Source organism: Danio rerio, chromosome 16, assembly GCF_049306965.1.
Source record: "Danio rerio strain Tuebingen ecotype United States chromosome 16, GRCz12tu, whole genome shotgun sequence".
NCBI classification, from domain to species: domain Eukaryota; kingdom Metazoa; phylum Chordata; class Actinopteri; order Cypriniformes; family Danionidae; genus Danio; species Danio rerio.
In genome coordinates, this window is record NC_133191.1 from 1,753,818 (window position 1) to 1,778,257 (window position 24,440).

A 24,440-nucleotide genomic window follows, 5' to 3' on the forward strand; every position below is an offset into this window, starting at 1 on the left:
CTGGCTTGATTACACACTGACAGAATATGCAGGAAAATAACCTTTGATCAACCGTGCAGTGCTTTTATGTCATATGACTTATAGACTGAGCTCAATACATCTGAAAAGGCAGAAACTACATTATTGGGATGGACACACAGCTCTCCCAATTCACTGAAATAAACAAATTTGACAATGATAAATCGGACGCGCAACCAAAGTTAAATAAAGAAGAGAGGAATATAGGCGCAAAGTACATGAAGACTAATTTACATAAAACAGAGGCATGTTTGCCCTGAAAAGAATGACAAAGAGCTGAAATACCCACAGTGCCGCACTATTTCAGGTGGTCTAAATATAACTGAACCTTTATAGGATGCTATATGGATCAAGTCAAGCAGATGTTCAAGCCTCCATTTTGAAGAACACAATGTTTTTATATATGTAAAGGCGCATAAACACAAACGGTAGATTAAATTACAGGAGCAGTAACTGTATATTGGCACCCAAAACTTAATTAGAAGTAAAGTTTTTGTCTTTATTCCAGTTCAAATATTTAAAATGTTTTAAATTAAGAAGAATTTTCTAGACAAGCAAAATAAATAAATAAATAAATAAATAAAGTCTGGTCTTGTTTTCAGAAATATTAAGTCAAAATTAAGTGCTAATCAAGCTAAACGATCTGCCAATGGAGTAAGCCAAATAACCCACTAAATTAAACTATTGTACATACCCCATTGACAGTTTATTTTGATTGTTTTAATGAAAAGCTCACTTAATTTGACTATTTCTGAAGTATTTTTCGCAGTTTGGTCATAGGACTATTGAATTATACAAGTTCTTACCTATTTCATATTGCACCAGTGATATGGTAAACACTTGTAAGTTCAAATAGCTTGTGATTAGAAATGGCAACCAATTTAGTAGTGTGACTCTCAAAATGCAATGGCTGTGTCTCAATATGCGTTCTTCAGCGATCATTAACCACCAAAGTTCAGTTCCATGTCAAGAGCCAGTTTCTGTGCCCAACGATCAGGCTGTCATAGTCCTAACCTTCGACCACCAACAATTCCACAATGCACCGGCCCCTTACGGACAGTCCCAGGTCACTCCTTCAAGCTGAGCCCAGCAGGGTTCCATGGGATAAAACTGAATTTCCCAAGTTTGCATGAGAACACAATTCCAAAGCTTTCCTGATTGGAGTGGACAATTCTACACATGTTTTAAAGACAATGCACAAACTAATGCAATATAATGTAACATAATATTTACATATCGACCTATACACAATAGGTGCAGCACAAATCAGTGGCACATATGCAGAGATAATCCTTATAAGACGCACTTGATCTACTTTAACCAGAGACCGTGCATTATTATTATTATTTTTCCTTTATTTTCTAAACATATGTGGAGGCGCTAAAAAAACAATAGATATTCGTGATTCACAATGCATTAAAATATAGTTTAATTTTATTTAGAACTATTGGTTTACTTATTGGTTAAATAAAAGGCATATTGTCAAAATAGTCAAAAAATACCCTTTTTAGATGACTAAGTCCTTTTACATGCATTTTTGCGAGCGACCATAACCCACCAGCCCCTTTCCTAAACCCAACCGATAGTGTTTTCAAATGCAAACTTATTATTTAGGATTATTATCACTTAGGATTATTATTTTTTTCGATACTTTCTTAACATATAGAGAATAACAGATACTCATGATACACAACAAATTAAATTATAGTTAAATTTTACTTAGGCCTATTGATTTATTTACTCATTGGTTAATTAATAGGCATATTGTCAAAACAGTGACAAAAACAATATTTAAATGCAAAGGTGAAATACTTCAGAACATATATTGTATGCCGCATCCATCCTCTCAGTTTGCACACCATATGCTTACATACAGTAAGCCATATCCCACTGTCTTTAAGAGAGTCTACAATATGTATATTTTGACAACTGTTTGAGTTTTTGACAGTTTATCCGCAAGCAGAACAGATTGCAGACTGTCTGATGGAAGTCACTCGTTTGTTTCAAGTCGTCTATTAATTCCTGAAGCAAATTAAAATAGTACATTTGCCAAACAATACGTTTATAAGATGTTTACCTCTGTTCTCTGCGGTGCCTCCTCCAGCAACACCTCCAGCTATTTCAAGTGCACAATGAAAAACATGCTTTTTTAAGGCGTTAAATATTGGTGCAAAGTCCCGTCATTTTCAACTCAGGCTCATTGGAGACATGTGCCCAGGGCTACATATTTGAGAACTGAGAAATATGTACCGGGGGCTATATTTTTATGCATTTTTTTTTTCTCAGATGCATTTCTTAGGCACTTTGTCTTATGTGTGTCATCCATTAAAGGCTGCAGTGTACATCTCTGCATCTCAGCCTCATTTTTGTGAGCATCTATGACCCAGTCGCCCCTTTCCTTAACCCAGCCGATTTGGCAAAGGCAAACTTGAACAGAAAAGCCATTGCCGACAAATGCCTTTACCAAAATTTCACACAGCTGCTGTTTTTGGGTATCAGTTTTTTTTCCAGAAGCAGAATTTGCTACATGTTATAAAAGGAGAAGACAATGAACCTAACCCTGGGGTACACCTTCAGTTAGGGAAGGAGAATGGTATTTGTATTTCTTTATTTAAAGAAAGTATGGCATATTAGCACACTGACTGATAAAGCATAGCATTTTAAGGGCCAGATTGACTAAGTTTGCATATGAGAGCACAATTCCAAAGTGGACATGATTTACTGACAACACACAAATTAATGCAACATGACGTTTGGGAGTATGCCGTTGTATTTGCACTGTCTGAAGCCAGCACCAAAGCTTTTCACTCATCATATCACACGTGCTGCTGATGATGTGGCAATAAAAGTGATTTGATTTAATTTGAAATGCAGCCTTAAGGCACCCCTAAGCACACATTTCTCGGTTCTCAAAAATGTATCCCTGGACACATATTTCCAATGAGCCTTCACTGGTCATTTTAATCTCTTAACTTGATTCATTTAAATACTCCACCCATATAAACGTTCTAGAAAGCTCCTACAAGAGCATATTCATCACGGTCAGGCTCAAACAGCTTTGTCTACACCTTTACAGCAATATCCTTCGCTGGCCATGTTTAGCGAATACAGACAGTTTCAATGCAAAAGAGACAAGCAAGATCTTAGTGAAAACTCTAGATGTGTTTTATTCTACTTGTTATAAAACACACTTATTCAGCCTTTGATTGACTGGCTGACAAACAGAAGCAGATTTGTAGTATAACAACACTGGAACATGGATCTGTTTACATCGAGGCTGCGCTCACAGCATTACAAATAACCTGTCAGTCTGTGCATTGCTCAGTACACACAGTGGCTGAACTCACTTTTGGCCTCTTTTGTATAATATAATCAAGGCTGTCACATGCACAGAGCTGTCATCTGCATGGTTTTCGCTGTTTAATTCAAAGTATATATATATATATATATATATATATATATATATATATATATATAAATAAATAAATATATATACATATACATACATATATATATATATATACACACACACACACACATTATATATATATATATATATATATATATATATATATATATATATATATATATATATATATTTATGTATATGTATATGTGTGTATATATATATATATATATATATATATATATATATATATATATATATGTATATGTATATGTATATATATATATATATATATATATATATATATATATATATATATATATATATATTTATATATATGTATATATATATATATATATATATATATATATATGTATATATATATATATATATATATATATATATATATATATATATACACACACACACACACACACACACACACACACACACACATTATATATATATATATATATATATATATATATATATATATATATATATATATATATATATATATATATATATATATATATATATATATATATATATATATATATATATGCTATGAAGCCTATTGTTCGTGAACATACACATTCCCTGTCGGAGGAAAAGATGCATGGCAAATCATATTTGGCTGCTATGTGGTAGACACACTTGTCTAATTATGATGAAGTAGGATGCTAGGACACGTCGAGGCGTTTGGACAACAATTCTGAAGGAGATGCTGGTGTCACTGTCGACTCGTAGTGTTGTGAAACCATTCATTACAAGAAAAAAAAACAGCATGTAGACGATTCATCTAGCTCTCTCGTGCTTACGTGAGACTTTAAATTAATTACCCAAACACACACAAAAAGTTTAATGACTACCCAATACATGTGCCGCCCACATGATGAGCTAGTTGTAGTTCCCTGACAGCTAAATTACACAAATCCACAGCAAGATTTCGCACTCTTTCAAGAGCGTAATCATTCAAGACGCAAAAATATGATTATTTTGACACCATTAACCAACATTTTAGAGAAGAAATGCAGAACAATGCATAATTAATGGTCTGAGAGCTGTTTACCAACCTGTCTGCGAGTGTTGAAATTCCTATTAAACACTTTCAGTAAAAGCAGTTCATTAAATCCTCTCTCGTTTGCATTTAAATCAATCTGCCCAGCCATTAGAGACTGGCTTTGGAACGGAAAATGCACGTCTGCCGTTAATTAGACCGCCGCTAATCTAAATGGAAGCGCTGGCAAACAGGTAGCAGAGCTAAAGTGCTCATTTTAATTACAATACAAAAGCCAGGAGGGTAAAAAAAAACTACTTACTTTACTTTGTTTTCTACGACACACCAAAGCCCTGGTGTATGATAATGTCAATCTCCTATGATGGTATCTCTTTACTGTCAACCGTTTTTGGCACGGAGATTAAACAGATGCATATGCTTCAAAGCAGGGGTTTTACCGTACACTAAAACTAAATTGACAACTACTCTATGGGATGAAAAACATTTCTGTCAACTCAAATAAAAGCAATAACAAACTAAATGAACTAAACTATAAACAGCGGTTAAAGGACTAAAGTAAGAGTTATAAACTGTTAAGAGAAGCAAATATAGTTGCTGCTATGCATAATACTCGCCAAGAATGGTTTTATAATTTTTCAACAAATCTAAGATAGAGTGTCTTTCAGAAGATGCAGTATATGTGATTGGCTCATTAGAAATGTGCGTCTATAAGCACTCGTGCAGGTGTACCTAATGAAGTGGCTGGTGAGTGTATGTATATAGGCAGGGCCAGGCTGAATCTGTAGACTTTTTTTTTTTGCAATTTCTTTACAAGATTTTGTAAAAAAAAAAAAAAAAAAAAAAAAAAAGAAATAATAAAAAAAAAATCTGCAGATTTCTGTGGAATATTTTTGAGATTGAAATCCTAACAAATAATATAATATAATATAATATAATATAATATAATATAATATAATATAATACAATATAATATAATATAATATAATATAAGTTAATATAATTTAATATAATATAATATAACATAACATAATATAATATAATTTAATATAATATAATATAATATAATATAATACAATATAATATAATATAATATAAGTTAATATAATTTAATATAATATAATATAACATAACATAACATAATATAATTTAATATAATATAATATAATATAATATAATATAATATAATATAATATAATATAATATAATACAATATAATATAATATAATATAATATAAGTTAATATAATTTAATATAATATAATATAACATAACATAATATAATTTAATATAATATAATATAATATAATATAATATAATATAATATAATATAATACAATATAATATAATATAATATAAGTTAATATAATTTAATATAATATAATATAACATAACATAATATAATTTAATATAATATAATATAATATAATATAATATAATATAATATAATATAACATAATATAATATAATATAACATAATATAATATAATTAAATATAATAATATAACTAAATATAATATAATATAATATAAATAATATAATTAAATATAATATAATATAATATAATCAAATATTAATAAAAATAAAATTAAATAATATAATATAATATAATATAATATAATATAATTAAATATTAATAAAAATAATATAATATAATATAATATAACATAATATAATATAATTAAATATAATAATATAACTAAATATAATATAATATAATATAAATAATATAATTAAATATAATATAATATAATCAAATATTAATAAAAATAAAATTAAATAATATAATATAATATAATATAATATAATTAAATATTAATAAAAATAATATAATATAATATAATATAATATAATATAATATAATATAATATAATATAATATAATATAATATAATAAAAACTATGTAAACTTTTATTGAAGGTTTAAAATGCAAATTCATTCAGCTAGAATCACTCGTTTGGTTAACAAAGCTATATAAAACAAAATATTCATAAAAAAGACATTAAAAATTATTTACAAATTGCATTGTGCACAAACATCTAAACATTTAAAACGGTCAATAACAATTAATATAATACTAATAATAGTAATAATAATAATAATAATAATAATAATAATAATAATAATAATAAATAATAATAATAATTTAGTTTTTATACCAACAGTTTTTGGTGTGTGTTGTATTTGCTTCTACTGCAATGACATTTGTTTCTTCTCCCATTTAAAAACAGATGTAAAATATTGTCAGTGTACTTTTCATTGTAAATACTACTGTTTACTCTAGTAATTAGTTTAATTACTACACGAAAACCATTACAAGATTTTATTTATACAAAAGTGACATAAAAACATGTGCATGAAACAAACACCAGTTTAAACTAAACCCAACAAAATATGAAGAGAAATTGGCAAAAGTCAGAGCTAATAATAGCGAGGATAAACAAGAAGTGTGGTTTAGTTCTGGGAAACAGCATGCATGCGGGAGAAGGTGAGTGGCTTTTATTGGGGGATTGTGGGATGAATGTTTACTGTGTGTGTGTGTGTGTGTGTGTGTGTGCGGGCGTGCAGACAGCTCCTCGTTACCAGGTCTAGCCCAGCGACGGGCCTCGTGTCTTAATTATCAAACCGCCTGTGAAAATGGCTCAGTTGCGTGCTGCCTGCCGGTCTGTCGTTATGCAAAGCAGCAAATATTCACCTGCTTCAGACCTGTGCACACAAACACAGCTTTCCTGCCGCCGCTAAAACACTTGCCCTCCTCCAGTTTCCATGGCAACTGTCATCACTTGGAGTGGGTGGTAGAGGGGAGAGTGGAGGGTTGTTTTGCTGGTTATGATGGCTTCTAGGCGTGCAATAACAGCATATGACTTAGTCATGGCAGACTGTGTGCATGGACTTTACTGCTTTGAGAGATACAGCTGCTCCACTGGTGATTTTTAGTCTTTCCAGATTTATTATCTTCTTATTATAACTCCAAATCAAACGCTGGTGAACGCTTTACTTTTCCAACTTTGCAAGAATTAAAACTGATTAGAGGTTTATTTAAAAGAATAATAATGAAAACCACGAGGAACAGAGGCATCATGGTGGCGCAATGGGTAGCACGATCGCCTCACAGCAAGAAGGTCACCGGCTCGAGTCACGGCTGGGTCAGTTGGTGTTTCTGTGTGGAGTTTGCATGTTCTCCCCGTATTGGTAAAGGTGAATTGGGTAGGCTAAATTGTCCTGTTTGTGTGTGTGTGTGTGTGTGTGTGTGTGTGTGTGTGTGTGTGTGTGTGTGTGTGTGTGTGTGTGTGTGTGTGAATGAGATGTTTCCTAGTGATGGGTTGCAGCTGGATAGGCATCCATTGCGTAAAACATAAGCTGGATAAGTTGGCGGTTCATTCCACTGTGACAACGCCAGATTCATAAGGGACTAAGGTGAAAAAAATGAATGAATAAAAAGAAAAAAAGAAAAGAAAAGAAAACAAAGAAAAGGAAAAAGAGAAAAGGAAAAAGAAAGAAAAATAGAAAAGAAAAAAAGGAAAAAGAAAAAGAAAGTAAATAAAAAAGGGAAAAAAGAAAAGTGGAAAAAGAAAAAAGCGGAAAAAGAAATGACAAGGGGAAAAAAATTAAAAGAAAAAAGAAAAAAGAAAGAAAAGAAGAAAAAAGAAAAGAAAAATATAAAAAAGAAAAGAAAAGGGATAAAAAAGAAAAAAAAAAAGAAAAAGGAAAAGAAAAGAAAATTAAATTAAAAAGGAAAAAAAAGAAAAGGGGAAAAAGAAAAGAAAAGCGCCAAAAAAGACAAGAGAAAAATAAAAGAAAAAAGAAAGAAAGGAAAAAAAAGAAAAAAAGAAAAAAGGACAGAAGAAAAAGAGAAAAATAAAAGAAAAGAAAGGAAAAAAAGAAAATAAAAAGGAAAAAATAAAAAAGGGATAAAAAAGAAAAAAAGAAGAGGAAAGAAAAGAAAAGAGAAAAGAAAAGAAAAGAAAAAAGAAAAAGAAAAGAATAAAGGGAAAAAGAAAAGGGAGAAAAAAAGAAAAGACAAGTAATAATAAAAGAAAAAAGGACAGAAGAAAAAAAGAAAGAAAAAGAAAAGAAAAAAGAAAAAGGAAAGAAAAGTAGAAAAAAGAAAAAAAAGAAAAAAGAAAAAGGAAAGAAAAGTAGAAAAAAGAAAAAAAAAGAAAAAGGAAAGAAAAGTAGAAAAAAAGAAAAAGAAAAAAGAAAAAGGGAATAAAAGTAAAAAAAGAAAAGAAAAAAAGAAAAAAGGACAAGAAAAAAAGAAAGAGAGAAAGAAAAGAAAAAAAAGAAAAAAGGACAAGAAAAAAAGAAAGAGAGAAAGAAAAGAAAAAAAAGAAAAAAGGACAAGAAAAAAAGAAAGAGAGAAAGAAAAGAAAAAAAGAACACAAAAAAAGAAAAAGAGAGAAAGAAAAGAAAAGAAAAAAAAGAAAAGTAATGTAAATAGTATAACGGTGTTGATTCTCTCTTGCCTACTGCAGCAAATCTAAGCAAGACACAAATAGTCAATGACATGAGCAAACTCTGTGATTGACCCAGCTCTAAAACCATCTGCAATGAAGGATGCCCAGAGGACTGACCACAGCTGCTGCACACATCAAGCTCAAACGCCTATGGAGAAAAGCCAGTATGAACTCATATAGATAATACATTCAGAAAGGAGCAGACATGGACTGTTATGCGGCGTGCTTTCATCTCCACCAAATGTAAATCCAGTCTAAAAGGAAGCCCAATGATAAGGGGTGTGTGAGCTTTTTTTCAGGTACACTCTGAGACTTAAAAAGCCATAAAAGCTTCAAATGTAAACACTCTGACAATCCATTAAGAAGAACATGAAGTTGTTAGGTCTTAACCCCCCCACCCAAAGGTGAATCTCAGATAATGCCGCTGACGTGCAATTATCTAAAAATATGCATCTTTCAGATCCACTGTCACAAACCTGCCTCTGGCTGGATCTTCCACATTTGGGATCAATAGTGTTTCAACATCTTGAGCAGAACCCCGAGGTCAAGATCTGACATACGAAAAGAAAAATAAAATCTTCTGATCCATTTCATCAGCAGGGGATTGCTTTTTTGGTACAGTATTGAATGTGGAATCACAGCCAAACCGAGATGCCTCTTTGTGAGCCTGATTATTGAATAACTCCTGGCTCAAAGTTCTCTGCTTGTCCATGTCTTTAAAGTCAAGTCAAGTCGAGCTTTATTGTCATTCCGCTACATGTGTGAACAAACAAAGGAACAAAATGTTGTACTAAAAGGACCGCGGTGCAACATAAATAATCATAAACACAAGCACAACACAGGACATAAGAGCTATATGGAAAAAAAAAACCTGTGCATAACTAATATACTTAACTATACACATAAGACAAGCTACACAAGTACTTTTACATGCGACTTAACAATGTTGTGGAGTATATTGTGCAAGACAGATATGGAAAAGATGCATTAAAGGAATAATATTGTGCAAAAGTGTTAAGGTTGAAGCATGAAGTGCAACATTATTGTGGTACATTTATAGTAAATATCGGTTTTCTTATTGAGTCCTTGTAGGATGGAGTTGAAAGAAAGTGTCAGGTGCATACGAGCGAAGAGCGCAACACTGCATTTACAAGAAAGCATCACTGTATTTAAGTTTTATTCGAGTTTTACCGATGCAATCTATTGAATAGATTTAGCTGATCTCAGTGCACTCTTAGCTTAGCTTAGCATAGATCATTGAATTGGATTAGACCATTAGCATGCCACTTAAAACTTTCCTATTTAGGCTTGACTCTTTTGTAGTTACATCGTGTACTTGTAATGAGAAGGGTCGGCAACAGAGGTGAGGACTCCAAATTAGGAGTGCACGATATTGGACAGATCTGACATTACGATATTTTGTTTTGCTATGAATATAATTTTACCGTATGAGTTGAATAGCTTTATTTAGAGAGCCATTTCTCCAATTCAGACCATGATCAAGTCTTTTTCTATGCCGTGCGTCAGCATGAAATATAATAAACCAAAAGCATCTATAACTACACAAAAATCAAAGTTAAATAATCAGTGCTTCATAGTTCTGTGGAGAGTCTAACAGTATTGAAGTGCATAAATTGAACAATCGAACGTAAAATACCATGCACATCACTGTATAAATAATTTGCAAAAATAATGTTTAAAAATATCTTTATGTTTTAATTAATAATCTAATCCTGCCATGTGACTTTTGCGCATATACACATTGCGATATCGATGCTCAAACGATATATCGTTCTGCCTTTATCCAAATGCAGCTTTATTTTGGGATGGTCGTACAGGCGATGTCAAAACAGGAACAGACAGGAGCATGAAGGATATCCAGAGAGTGATCGTTTAAACAGGCGAATGGTTGGGGCATGTGGCAAAACAACATAAACAATAAACAAAACAAGGGTCAAAAACATAAGGCTAGACAGAAAAATGCTTTGAAATGCTCACTTACAGAAAACAAGACTCAGCAAAGTGTGTGTATTTATAGAAAGCACACGAGCTTCAGCTCTGTCTGTAATCAGTGGTGATCTGGAACTGGTGCGTGTGTGATGTGCATGATGGGATGTGTAGTCCAGTTGGGTGGCAGATGTGTAGTTCAGGGAGCAGTGAGTGTTCTTCAGCGATCTGCGAGGGCTGGTGACAGTACTACTGTAAGACTGACGGAAAACTAATAAAGTTGGTATTTTCTAGGCTGATATGGATGGGATCTATACTCTCATTCTGGCGTAATAATCAAGGAACTTTGCTGCTGTACCATGGCTGCAGAAAGCACAGCAATATTATGAGAATTCAAGCAATTTGCAGGCACTGTGTAATATCATTGCACCTGCTTGAGCCATGATACGTCAGTTCCTTGATTATTACGCCAGATTAAGAGTATAGTTCCTAGCCATATCAGCCTAGAAACTAGATCCAGCTCTGTGTTTGTAATCAGTGGTTATCTGGAACAGGTGTGTGTGTGAGGTGCATGATGGGACATGTAGTCCAGTTGGGAAGCAGTTATGTTGTTCGGGTGACAGTGAGTGTTCTCCAGCAATCTACAAGAGCTGGATGGCTGGTGATCACAGCTGCAGAAGGCATAATGGCTTTGCCAGAAAGCAGGCAATTTTCAGGTACTGTGTAATATCATTGCACCTGCTGAAGCCATGGCACGTCAGTAATGTACACTGATTATTAACGCTGGAAAGAGAGTATAGTTCCTACCCGTATTGGCCTAGAAAATAAATCCAGCTGTGTTTGAAATCACTAGCAATCTGAAACTGGTGCGTGTGTGATGTGCATGATGGGATATGTAGTTCAGTTGGGTGGCAGATGTGTAGTCCGGGTCACAATGAGTGTTCTCCAGTGATCTGCAAGGGCTGGTTTTTGCAACAGTACTACTGTAAGACTGACAGAAAATACTAAAGTTGGTATTTTCTAGGCTGATATGGATGGGAACTATACTCTCATTCTGGCGTTACAATCAAGGAACTTTGCTGGAGAACGCACAATGATATTGCAAGGAATTAAGCAATTTTCAGGCACTGCTCAATATCACTGCACCTGCTGGAGCCATGCATTAACGTCCCCTGATTATTACGCCAGATTGAGAGTATAGTTCCAAGTCATATCAGCCTAGAAAATCGATCCATCAGTCTTAGCACATGATGTACCTACAGACGAGTCGAGCTTTAAACAGGAAAATTGTTGAAACTCTTGGGTCATTTCTGAGCGAGATGTCTAATCTGATTGATGCTAAGCTAAGCTAAAAGTGCTAAAAATTATGGGCTAAATGAATTCACAAAATGGAAAAAATCACCCGTTTAACTCTAGGGAAGTTGTAAAAGGAGCCTAATTTCAAATAAAAGTGGAGTGTTACTTTAAGGTGAACTTGGTATGGTGATTTTAGAAGAAATAAGATTACACTTCCATTTTGTGGGAAGCAATTGTGTCATCTCTTCAACTGGGGGAATATGTAGTTTGATCTAGGCGGTGTCCGTAAAATGGGACATGCCCTGGAATAATAACTTGCTGTCACATTTCAGGGGAAAAAAAAAACGGAAGATCCAACGTGGACCAGTCCTCAAATGCAGACAGCATGTCCATTACATTGTCATCATGACTGAACATCACACAGCCCCACGATGCCAGGTTGAGGAGAAATCACAGGATCTGACCCACTATTAATTCCAGCACAAACACAATCGTTCTCGCTTGCCTTGCTTTAAGAACTGCAGAGCTCAGATATTAGAGTGAGCAGTGACCACCTTTTTATGAATAAAAAGCCAGCCAAAAAAATAAGAGTTTGCTCTGCATCCTAAGTTTCTTCTACGTAGAGTAACTGTTCATCTAAGGCAGTACATTTCTAGCACAAGCTCGTTGTGGATAAGTACCCCGTCTACATTTCTGGAGAGCATGATTCATGTAGTCAGAGGTACGTCTGACTATTTTGCATGTAAAACAAACACAACAGGGCGGTATGACGCAGCAGAGGGCTTCGGTTTCTTTTTGCGCTACACTGCTGACCGCTTACCTCTGTCCGGACGGCTTTGCTGGTGTTACTAGTTTGCCCAGTGGCTCTCTGCATACGCCGATGTACTTGGGACGGAGAGTGGAGTTAACTGCAACGACAGGGTTTGAGCCTGGCGAAAAACGGTTCCAGAAACCAGGTAAAACAAAAGCAAATAAATAGACATATAAACAACAGGCTGAAAATGTGGTGAAATCACGGGCTTTTTCTACACTGCTTTTAAAAACACTATTGGTTGGGTTCGGGGAAGTGGGCAGGGTCAGTAGGACAATCAGTCGACAGCAAGCTGGCCTGATCGGCTGAATCGTATATTGAGTGGATTGATGTGAGAAGAAGACGCGAAAGAAATTTGAGATCATTAAAAAAGTGTACACAGCGCCCTCTGGAGGATTTGCAAAAATAAAAAGTGTGAGCAGACATAGCTCTGGTTACATATTTCGCTGCATTTAGAAATGTAGACCTGGTTACGTTTTATGAGCTGGCTAGATGTTCAAAAAAAAAAGTCCTGCAACGCAGCATGTGCCAGAATTTTTCTCATATGTAAAAAGTTTTGTTTTTTCAGTATTTGCAAATAAAAGCTAAACTTATTCAATGATCAACTTCTGCTCCACGTCACAAACAAAACATGAGGTTTAGAAGTCAGCGTGTGCAGTCTCGCTAATAAATGAGAATTTCTTGTCATTTTGACAAGCAGGACTGTAATTGATCTGATGTCAGTGAAATATTCAGTAATGCTCAGTGAATTATATGTATCTGATATGATAAGAAATGCTGTGACAAGAGTCTTTTTCAGCCTTACTAAGCTTTCAGCAGTGTTCAAAGCAACTAATTGCTGTGAATAAATAACTTTTCGACTAATACAGTCAACTAAGGGATTACTTTACTGATCAGACAAATAGACATCATCTATATATTATATAACTGCAGGTTAACAATGTATATATATATTTTTATATATACTTTAACTGATAAAGTAATTAGTTATTAGTTAGTTAATTAAATGTATTAGTAACTAATAAAATCTTAGAAACTAATACATTTATTGTATTTTTCTGGTTTCGACTGTAATGCCATATAGATCTAAAGCTGCATTGAAGCACTAATTATTGTGAACTACGCTGAATTACCTTTAACTTTGATGTAATTTGATTTAATTAAAGTTAATTATATTGTAATTGTTTAAATAATACTGTAAATTAATTCTACAGTTTTGGATGAATCAATTTAGAGAAGCACAGTAAATGCACCTTTTGTCATACAAATACTAAAGAAAGTTACATTCATCAAGACAATTGAAAAATGCTTAACACTGTCTGTGATTACCCTCTTTACTCATTTCAAATGCTACCATCTATCAAAAAATGAATGAATGAATTAATTAATTAATGCATGAATATATTAAAATGAAAAATAATAATGAAAAAAATAAAAAATCAATAAATGAAAATAAACAAATACATAAATAAAAAATAAATTATAAATAAATAAAATATATAAATAAATAAACATAAATACATAAATAAATAAAATAATCAAATAGTAAAATAAAAAATATATAAATTAATTAATTAAAACAAAAAAATAACATAATAAATAAAAACTAATAAAAACAAACAAATACATAAATAAGAAATAAAAATTAATTAATTAGTCAATTATTGAATATTAAAATATATAAACAAATAAAAATGATAAATAATAATGATAATAAAAACTAAACATAAATAATAAACATAAAATATAAATAAAAAGTTAAATAAATAAACAAATACATAAATAAAAAATAAAATAAATAAATAAACAAATACAGGAATAAATAAAATAATAACATAATTAAAATAAATAAATAATATATATATATATATATATATATATATATATATATATATATATATATATATATATATATATATATATATATATATATATATATATATATATTAATTAATTTATATTAAAATAAATAAACAAATAAACATAAATATATAAATAAATAAAATAATCCAACAATAAAATATATATATATATATATATATATATATATATATATATATATATATATATATAAATAAAAAATTAAATAAAAAATTAAATAAAATAAATAAATAAAAAATCTGCAAATAAAAAGTAAATAAAAATAATATATGAATAAAAAATAAAAATAAATAAACTAATAAACGAATAAAATAAATAATTAAATAAAATATTTATTATCAACAAATAACCATGTGTGTGTGTGTGTGTGTGTGTGTGTGTGTGTGTGTGTGTGTGTGTGTGCGTGTGTGCCTTAAATTTGCATTATTACCACTGCACTTTGAATCTTCTGAAAAGCAATTATTTTGTATATAATCAAGAGAAAAATCTATAATCAAAGCCATCCCGACAGTCATTAAGAACACTCATTTCATGCCAAAATAACGTATTATACTCCTTATCAAAGTTTTCCCCGTATCCACTATTAGCCGAGCTGACAGTTCTTTGATTTCTCCATAATCTAATTATCAAGCCAACATCTCCGTCTTTTCCCTCTTATAACCTATGGCCTCTTATTTAAATGTCAGCGCCGCCTCTGACAGCACAAATTTAGTCTTCAATGGGGTTATTTGAACAGCTGTGTGTGTTCTGTGTATTAGGCGTTTTACTGTACAGCGGTTACTATGGCAACAGGGAAATAAGAAGACAGACAAAGTGCTATGATCCAAGCTGAGGGAAATGACAAGATCTCTGAAAGCAGCACGGGGAGGGGGTGAGGCTTGGGTAGGTGTGTGTGTGTACTGGAGTCAGCTGTGTGTATTGGTGGATGAAGAGTACAGTGCCATGGTTCCAACTCTTTCACCAAATTCAAGAACTTTTTAAAGCACTAATGATTTTAAATTAAGCATGTTAACCTAAATTTCGGCCTGCTGAATATGGCATTTTTGGGTTTTACTTGAAAAATATGAGCTATAAAAAATGAGGCTATGTTGATTTCACTAGTTTCACTCGCCCTCCTGCTGTAGACACTGAATAATGTGATCTGGCTTTCACACTGGACACGGAAAGCACTGCGCTGCCCTATGAAACCCAATCATTTCAATGGTTTGGATCATGCAAGGGCGAATTTGTTGCTGCACCAACCAAAACAAATGAGCCGCAAAGCACACTGTTGACCAGTTTGTACATGCACCATGGTCAGAGTTCAAAATAGCCCAATATTCTACTTATATACTCATCTATATACACTCACCGGCCACTTTATTAGGTACACCTTACTAATACAAGGTTGGAAAAATCAGGTTTGCACCAAAATTAAATTAACCATCCTGTTGACTCACAAATATGACCTGTGCACCAGTTTAACACCAGAAAATGAAATACCCTAAACCAGGGGTCTCAAACTGCACACAAGCAGGCCATTTACAGCCCACCCTCCGCAACTGATATCTAAAATATGACGAGATTTGACCCACCAAACAGATTTTTGAACAAAGCATATTTTTATTGAGGTAACTTTTAAAAGTCTTCATATTTTTATTTTAAAAAATGGCTTAAATTATTTAATACAAATATACATGTATTATTATGAAACGTTTGAGTATTTTTGGATTTGGTTGAGAATTTTAATTTCAGTGCGTCCCTATTGATAACTGACGTAGGTAGAATAAACTTTCAATTACAACAGCAAGACAACAACGACTCAATTACACATTCAGATCCTGCTTCACCTGCATCTACAGCACAATAAATCAGAAAACATTTGTTTCATGCTGATTTAAAATAACAAGTAGATTAAGTGAATTTAACCCTTGTGTGCTGTTGGGGATGTTTTCATCCACTCTCTGGTGTTTTTTCGACTAAATTCAGCCACAACATGCTCTATGTTTCAGCAAATAGAATGATTTTTGTTCACGCATCTTAATTTGACACATATTACAGGAAAATGCTTTCAAATCTTTCAAAAACTTAATACACTCTAAGCAAATGCACTACCCTTTTGTTATGCTTGGGGCTGTTTTTGCCATTATAATCACATTTTTGGATTGCAAAGCTGTGTATTGTTCAAATGGACTACCCTTTCGTTATGTTTGGGGCTGTTTTGCCCTATTGACTTTCATTAATATAACATCTTTTAATTGCAAAGTTGTGTATTCTATAAATGGACTACCCTTTCGTTATGCTTGGGACTGTTTCTGCCCCATTGACTTCCATTATTATCCCATTTTTGGATTGCAAAGCTGTGTATTGTTCAAATGGACTACCCTTTTGTCATGTTTAGAGCTGTTTTTGCCACTATAATGACATTTTTGGATTGCAAAGCTGTGTATTGTTCAAATGGACTACCCTTTCATTATGTTTGGGGCTGTTTTCGCCCAATTGACTTTCATTATATCACAGTTTTGGATTGCAAAGGTGTGTATTGTTCATATGGCCTACCCTTTCGTTATGTTTAGGGCTGTTTTTGCCACTATAATGACATTTTTAGATTGCAAAGCCATGCATTGTTAAAATGGACTACCCTTTCATTATGTTTAGGGCTGTTTTTTCCCCATTGATTTTAATTATAAGCAGATTTTTAGATTGCAAAGCCATGTATTGTTCAAATGGACTACCCTTTTGTTATGTTTGGGGCTGATTTTGCCCCATTGACTTCTATTATAATGACATTTTTTGATTGCAAAGCCGTGTATTCTTCAAATGGACAACCCTTTTGTTATGTTTGGATATGTTTCTGCCATTATAAAGACATTTTTAGATAGCAAAGCCATGTATTCTTCAAATACACTACCCTTTCATTATGTTTGGGGCTGTTTTTGCCCCATTCACATCTATTATAATGACATTTTTGGATTGCAAAACATTACATTTTGCTGTTTGTTCACAATACTTAATTAATTTGAGCTAAAACAAAATAATTATTGAGTTTTTTTGGGGGACAACTTTATGTTAAATCCACTGAAATTCGTAAAAAAAAAACTTTAACTTAATTTCTTCATTGATCAAATTGATTGTGTGGAACCTAACATTGTTTATAGTGTTTGGAATATTGAAAAGAGGCATAGAGGATAATACAGTGCGTGAGAAAGAAAAATCAGCAAATGAAAACAACACTGTGATTAAAGCAGAGCAACAATAAATAATAGCATGGCCAGGTCACAACCTGCTGTTAACTTCGCGCAGCTCTGGGAGATCCAGCTCCGATGCAAAACCACCAATCAATATCTAATGACCACCTTGAGGGTTTCTATAAGGCACGACCCATCACCCTATGCCTTCCACGCCATTTCCAGCAATTAACTAAAACACAGTGTGATACACACGCACACTGACACCACGTCCGCCAGCCAAACTGTGAGGTCTGCTAGTAATGACCACTTGTTTTTCCTGTCTCAGCGTCTACCCCAGACACCTCAGAGACATCTCCAATGCTGCAAAAAAATAGGCGAGATACTTGATATTCTCCCAGCTAACCACTGCAGAGATGGTCATTTTTTAAAGCAGTATATTGTGCAAGGCTGCCGATGTCTGAAAAACACAGGGCTGAGGGGGCAGTAAAGCACAATGGAAAGAGCAATGACGCCTTATTATTCTACAACACGTCTCCTTGCTTCACATCTCTCCATTTTTATTTGTTTTTTCGGTGGCTTTGTTTGCTCTGCTGTTTGGGAAGCGCGGCGAGGGCACTCAATTGATATGGTCAGAGAAAAGGGGAGCTTCCTGTGGGAACGCATGAGGATCATTTCCCTTTATTCAGCAATTGATATTACACTCCTCACACCGCTTGACCTGTGACTCCGACTTGTTCTCTACAATCCTCTAAATCTATTCTTCACCTCGCTCTTGTTTTAACAATTAAGTGCTCTCAGAGGTCTCCGTCTGTCCATTAATGCATGAATCTACAGCGCTCAAAACATGACGATTGCTGTTTGTGCAAACTAAATAAATAAACAAATAATAGTTGTTCAAATTAAATAAATACAGTACTTAAAATACATGATGATTATGTTAATTTATAATTGTAAAGTTTTAAAACAAAAATACAACAAAACCCATAATATTAATAATAATAATAACACACACACACACATATATATATATATATGTTTATATATATATATATATATATATATATATATATATATATATATATATATATATATATACACGCACACGCACACACACACACACACACACAAAATATTCGTCAGAGATTTTGCTCCATGTTGACATGATAGCATCACACAGTTGCTGCAGATTTGTCGGCTGCACATCCATGATGCCAATCTCCCGTTCCACCACATCCCAAAGCTGCTCTATTGGATTGAGTTCTGCTGACTGTGGAGGCCATTCGAGTACAGTGAACTCATTGTCATGTTCACCAGTCTGAGATGATTGAGCTTTATGACATGAAGATGGAGACACTGTGCTCATAAAGGGATGGACATGGTCAGCAGCAATACTCAGGTAGGCTGTGGCGTTGATGCTCAATAGGTACTAATGGACCCAAAGAAAATCTCCCCCACACCATTACACCACCACCACCAGCCTGAACCGCTGATACAAGGCAGGATGATCCATGCTTTCATGTTGTTGAGGCCAAATTGTGAGCCGAGCATCCGAATGTGTCAGCAGAAATGGAGACTCATCAGAGCAGCAGCGTTTCTCCAATCTTCTATTGTCCAGTTTTGGTGAGTCTGTGTGAATTGTAGCCTCAGTTTCCTGTTCTTAGCTGACAGGAGCGGCACCCGGTGTGCTCTTCTGCTGCTGTAGCCCATCCGCCTCAAGGTTGGACGTGTTGTGTGTTCAGAGATGCTCTTCTGCAGAGCTCGGTTGTAACGAGTGCTTATTTGAGTTACTGTTGCTGGAACCAGTCTGACCATTCTCCTCTGACCTCTGGCATCAACAAGGCAACACAGAACTGCCGCTCACTGGATATTTCCTCTTTGCCGGATCATTCTTTGTAAACCCTAGAGATGGTTGTGCGTGAAAATCCCAGTAGATCAGCAGTTTCTGAAATAGCCCGTCTGGCAGCAACAACCATGCCACGTTCAAAGTCTTTTAAATCCCCTTTCTTCCCCATTCTGATGCTCAGTTTGAACTGCAGCAGATCGTCTTGACCATGTCTACATGCCTAAATGCATTAAGCTGATGCCATGTGATTGGCTGATTAGAAATTTGCATTAATGTGCAGTTGGACAACCTAATAAAGTGGCCGGTATCAGAATGGAGGTGCATTTAGGTCCCCAAAACCCCCACCCCCCTTCCACAAAAAATATATATAAATAAATATATAAATATATAAATAAATAAATAAATAAATAAATAAATAAATAAATAAATAAATAAATAAATAAATCTTCTTTCTGTCAAACAGAAGTTGAAAAGATGCAGCCCTAATTGAAAGTACACTATAAAATAATGTGAGCGGTGATTCAAAACAAACTCCTCCTCCTCAATATACTGAGATCATCAGTTTGTAGTCCTTCAGCTCTGATATAAGGCTATTACTGCTTTCATCCTGAGCTCTCCAGCACTCTTCAGTCACGTATATACACTTCCGTCCTGAAACTGCTGGCCCGGAACTGTGCGCGCTGCAGCATTGCAAATAGATGTGTTTCCATTGTACAATCATATTGATTGGTAAGACAAGACAAGTGCTTTACGAGAGCACGGCCTTGTGGACTTGGCTATACACCTACATTTGGAACAATCTCTAATTTGCGTTAAAACAATAATGCAGAAATCTTAAAAAAACAGACAAGCAATCTGGCTAAGAGCTGAATGTGGAAGCATATCAGTGGCAAAAGTCATTTTGAAATTGAATATGCAAAATGGCAATGCAAAATATGCAAATGCATTTCTGTATTTAAATTTGCATTCTTCATGACATGTGCAAAAAAAATATATAAATGTCAGCAAATTCAATTCAATATGCAAATTACACATGCAATTAATATAGTAAATATAGTAAATAATGTAACTACACTCATCTTAAGGCTTTATAACTTACAACATTTACATATTAAAACTCTGATTGGCTGCTTAAATCATTATGTCATTTAAATGCAAACATTCTGATTGGCTGTTTAAATCAATATACAATTTGAATATTAAAATTCTGGTTAGCTGTTAAATTCAGTATGTTATTTTTGTAAATTAAAACTCTGGTTAAATATTCAAATCAGTATGTCATTTACATATTAAAACTGGTTGACTGTTAAAATCAGTATGTAATTTGCACAATGAAACTGGTTGGCTATTTAAATCAGCATGTGACTTGCACATTAAAACTGGTTGGATGTTAAAATCAGTATTTCATTTGCATATTAAAACTGGTTGGATGTAAAAATCAATATGCTATTTACATATTAAAACTGTGGTTGGATGTTAGAATCAGAGTCATTTACATGTAGCAACTCTTTGGATATTAAATTAGAATGTGATTTGCATATTAAATCAGGGTGGTTGTTTAAATAAGTATTTCATTTTCATCCATACTGGTTGGATGTTCAAATCAGTGTGCAATTTGCATATTAAAGCTGGTTGGGTGTTAACATCAGTACATAACTTACATATTAAAACTGGTTGGATATTTTAAAATCAGTACGTAATTTGCATCTTAAAAACTGGCTGGATATTAAAATGAGTATGTCCTTTGGATATTAAAACTAGTTAGATAATAAAATCAGTAATTAATTTGCATATTACAACTGGTTGGATGGTTAAATCAGTATGTAATTAGCATAGTATAACGGTTGGATGGTAAAATCAGTATGTCATTTGCATATTAAAACTAGTTAGATAATAAAATCTGTACTTAATTTGCATATTAAAACTGGTTGGTTGGTTAAATCAGTATGCAATTAGAAAATTATAACGGGTTGGATGATAAAATCAGTATATGATTTGCATATTAAAACTAGTTAGATAATAAAATCAGTACTTTCTTTGCATAGTAAAACTGGTTAGATGTTAAAATTAGTACTTAATTTGCATATTAAAACTGGTTGGATGTTAAAATCAGTATGTATATTGCATATTAAAACTGGTTGGATGTTAAAATCAGTATGTAATGTGCATATTAAAACTGGTTAGATTGTAAAATCAGCATGTAGTTTGCATATTAAAACTTTGGTTGGACTTAATAAATTAAAAAAAAAAACACTTTCATTGTGCACCAAACATTGCAGGTCTTCTAAAATGCTAATTTAAATATATATATACTGCAATGCATTTTTGTTATTTAAAATAACATTTTAAATGGGTTTTGCTACACATATGCTTCCATGGATGAATGAAGCCTATGTGGAATGAAGCCATCATCAAACGTGACTGGCCTGCAGTCTTAAAAGCATCACACACACACACACACACACACAAAATCGGTTGAGTCCTGATGGAGTGCCCCAAGGTAAGAGTCTTGATCATGGACTCAACGGTGATAGGTCAAGGATCATTGCTTGCAGAATTTAAACCAATCACCTCATCCCACTAGAGATCTTTAACAACATCTTTACGCCAGCATCATGATATACGAGCATTCCCAAGCGTCAGACAACAGATGAAGCCATTGATGAGTTGCGGTTGGGTTTAGCCAAGTCCAAAACCCAATGAGTGCAAAATTATTCACCTTCCTGTGACTTTTCCTTTACCAAATGATGTTGAACAGATTCAGGAATTTTTCACAGTATTCCCTATTATATTTTTTCTTCTGGAGAAAGTCTTGTTTGTTTTATTTCGGCTAGAGTAAACAGAGGGGGGAGGGGGCTCAGATATCCCCAATCTACAACTGTAGCCGAAGGTGCATTCGTGTAAAGGTGTTACCTGAGTGCGCAGGATTTCTCCTTTGGTCAGCTGCATGTCTCCCGTCAGCTCCTTGACGGCGATGCCCAAAGGCTCCAATCGCTTACTGAAGTAATTAGTCATCTCAGCAGCCAGGGCCTTCATCGGAGCCACGTACACAATCTATAGAGAGACAAGACACGCTTATGATAAATGAGAAGACGGCTCGCTAGCATTTGTTCCCTGGCAACCGGCACAAATAACAATTTACAACAGAAATATGAAGCCGGCTGCCTTAAAGAAAGAGTTTAATGGTGATGTATGAAGACTGTCTGTCATCGTTGAAGCTGTCTTGTGCAAATGCGCTTCGTGAGACAATGCATCCGTTTACATCTGGAGAAACTTCCTGACACGTATTTAATGCTCAAGTCTATCCTTGCTTGACGTGAGCTAAACAAACTAGGTTTTGAGGTAGGCGATGCATAAGGAATGGTGCGGAAATGAGTTATTGGCTGCCAGGAAGCCAACAGCTCACTCAACAATATTGTCTTTGTGTGTGTGTGTGTGTGTGTGTGTGTGTGTGTGTGTGTGTGTGTGTGTGTTTACCTTAAACTGGTCCTTGCGGATGACTCCTCCAGGCTGTAGGTGCTGGCGGATCTCGTGTAGTATTGTGAGCATGGCGATGTTGGTTTTTCCGGCACCGGTGGGGGCGCATATGAGCAGGTTTTCATTGGTGTTGTAAGCCGTCTCGAACACTATAGACTGGATTCTGTTCAGCCTCTTCATGCCCTTGAACACCAACTGGCCGATCTGGAAGAGACACAACAAACATTTCATTTTAAAATACATGCAAAACACATGAACAGATCGATTCTGAGGAACGATTCAGAGCACACGTGTGAGCTGATAATACATTACAAGCACTTTTTAAGATGGTTTATTAGGGCCAGACAGAATCTGCAGAAATTTCTTACCATTTCTGTGCATAATTTTGTCCAAAATCTGAGGAGATTGCAGATTTTGGAAGTGCGATAACTAAAAACTTAATATATGAAATATAAAATAACACCTTTTGAACTTTTACTCAATGTTAATGTTATTCTGAAGGCAAATCCAATTAGATCTGATCCACTTATTTGGTAAACAAAGCAATATATCAACTAAATGACAGAAAATACGACTTTACACACTGTATTGTAAATAAATCGTAGTGACATTTTCATATTAGTCAATATTATTCATATTAGTCAATAATATTACTGAAATTAAATTATAAAACTGAATAAATATAAATGTACACACATTTACACAAGTAAATAAAAAGACTCAATGATGGACTAAAAATCTGTGGATTTCTGCACACACAGATCCCAGTTTCAGCGTACAATAATTCAGAACTACATGAAATCAGTTTTCTCTCAGGAATCAGTCGTGTGCTTAATTTCTACCCTCAAATTCCCTATAAATAGCAATAGAACTTAAACTCATTATTAAAGTTAGAAAAGATTTAAGCAAATTAAAAGAGTGCTATAGTGAGCAGTTTTTAATAATCTCATGACATAAAGGCCTACTTGCATGACTCGTCGAACCCACTCTTTTATGTGAGCATTTGAGTATATGGGTAAAAATAGACAATAAAACAATAGCCTCTTTTATATTTTTATTTATTTATTTATTTATTCAAGTTGTAAATTTATTTGCATAATATTAAAAACAACAACAA

The 24,440-nt window shown here is 33.6% G+C and overlaps 1 protein-coding gene across 2 annotated transcripts in view; it reads right to left on the minus strand.

Annotated features, from left to right (window-relative positions):
* The window catches only part of ascc3 (activating signal cointegrator 1 complex subunit 3), a 260,712-nt gene that overhangs the window by 146,870 nt on the left and 89,402 nt on the right, over positions 1-24,440 (minus strand). For both annotated transcript variants that reach the window (XM_073925683.1, XM_073925682.1), the window contains exons 9-10: positions 23,324-23,527; positions 22,760-22,900 (exon numbers count right to left, since the gene is read on the minus strand). In XM_073925683.1, coding sequence (XP_073781784.1) covers positions 22,760-22,900; positions 23,324-23,527 — 345 coding nt within the window. The remainder of the gene's footprint in view (positions 1-22,759; positions 22,901-23,323; positions 23,528-24,440) is intronic.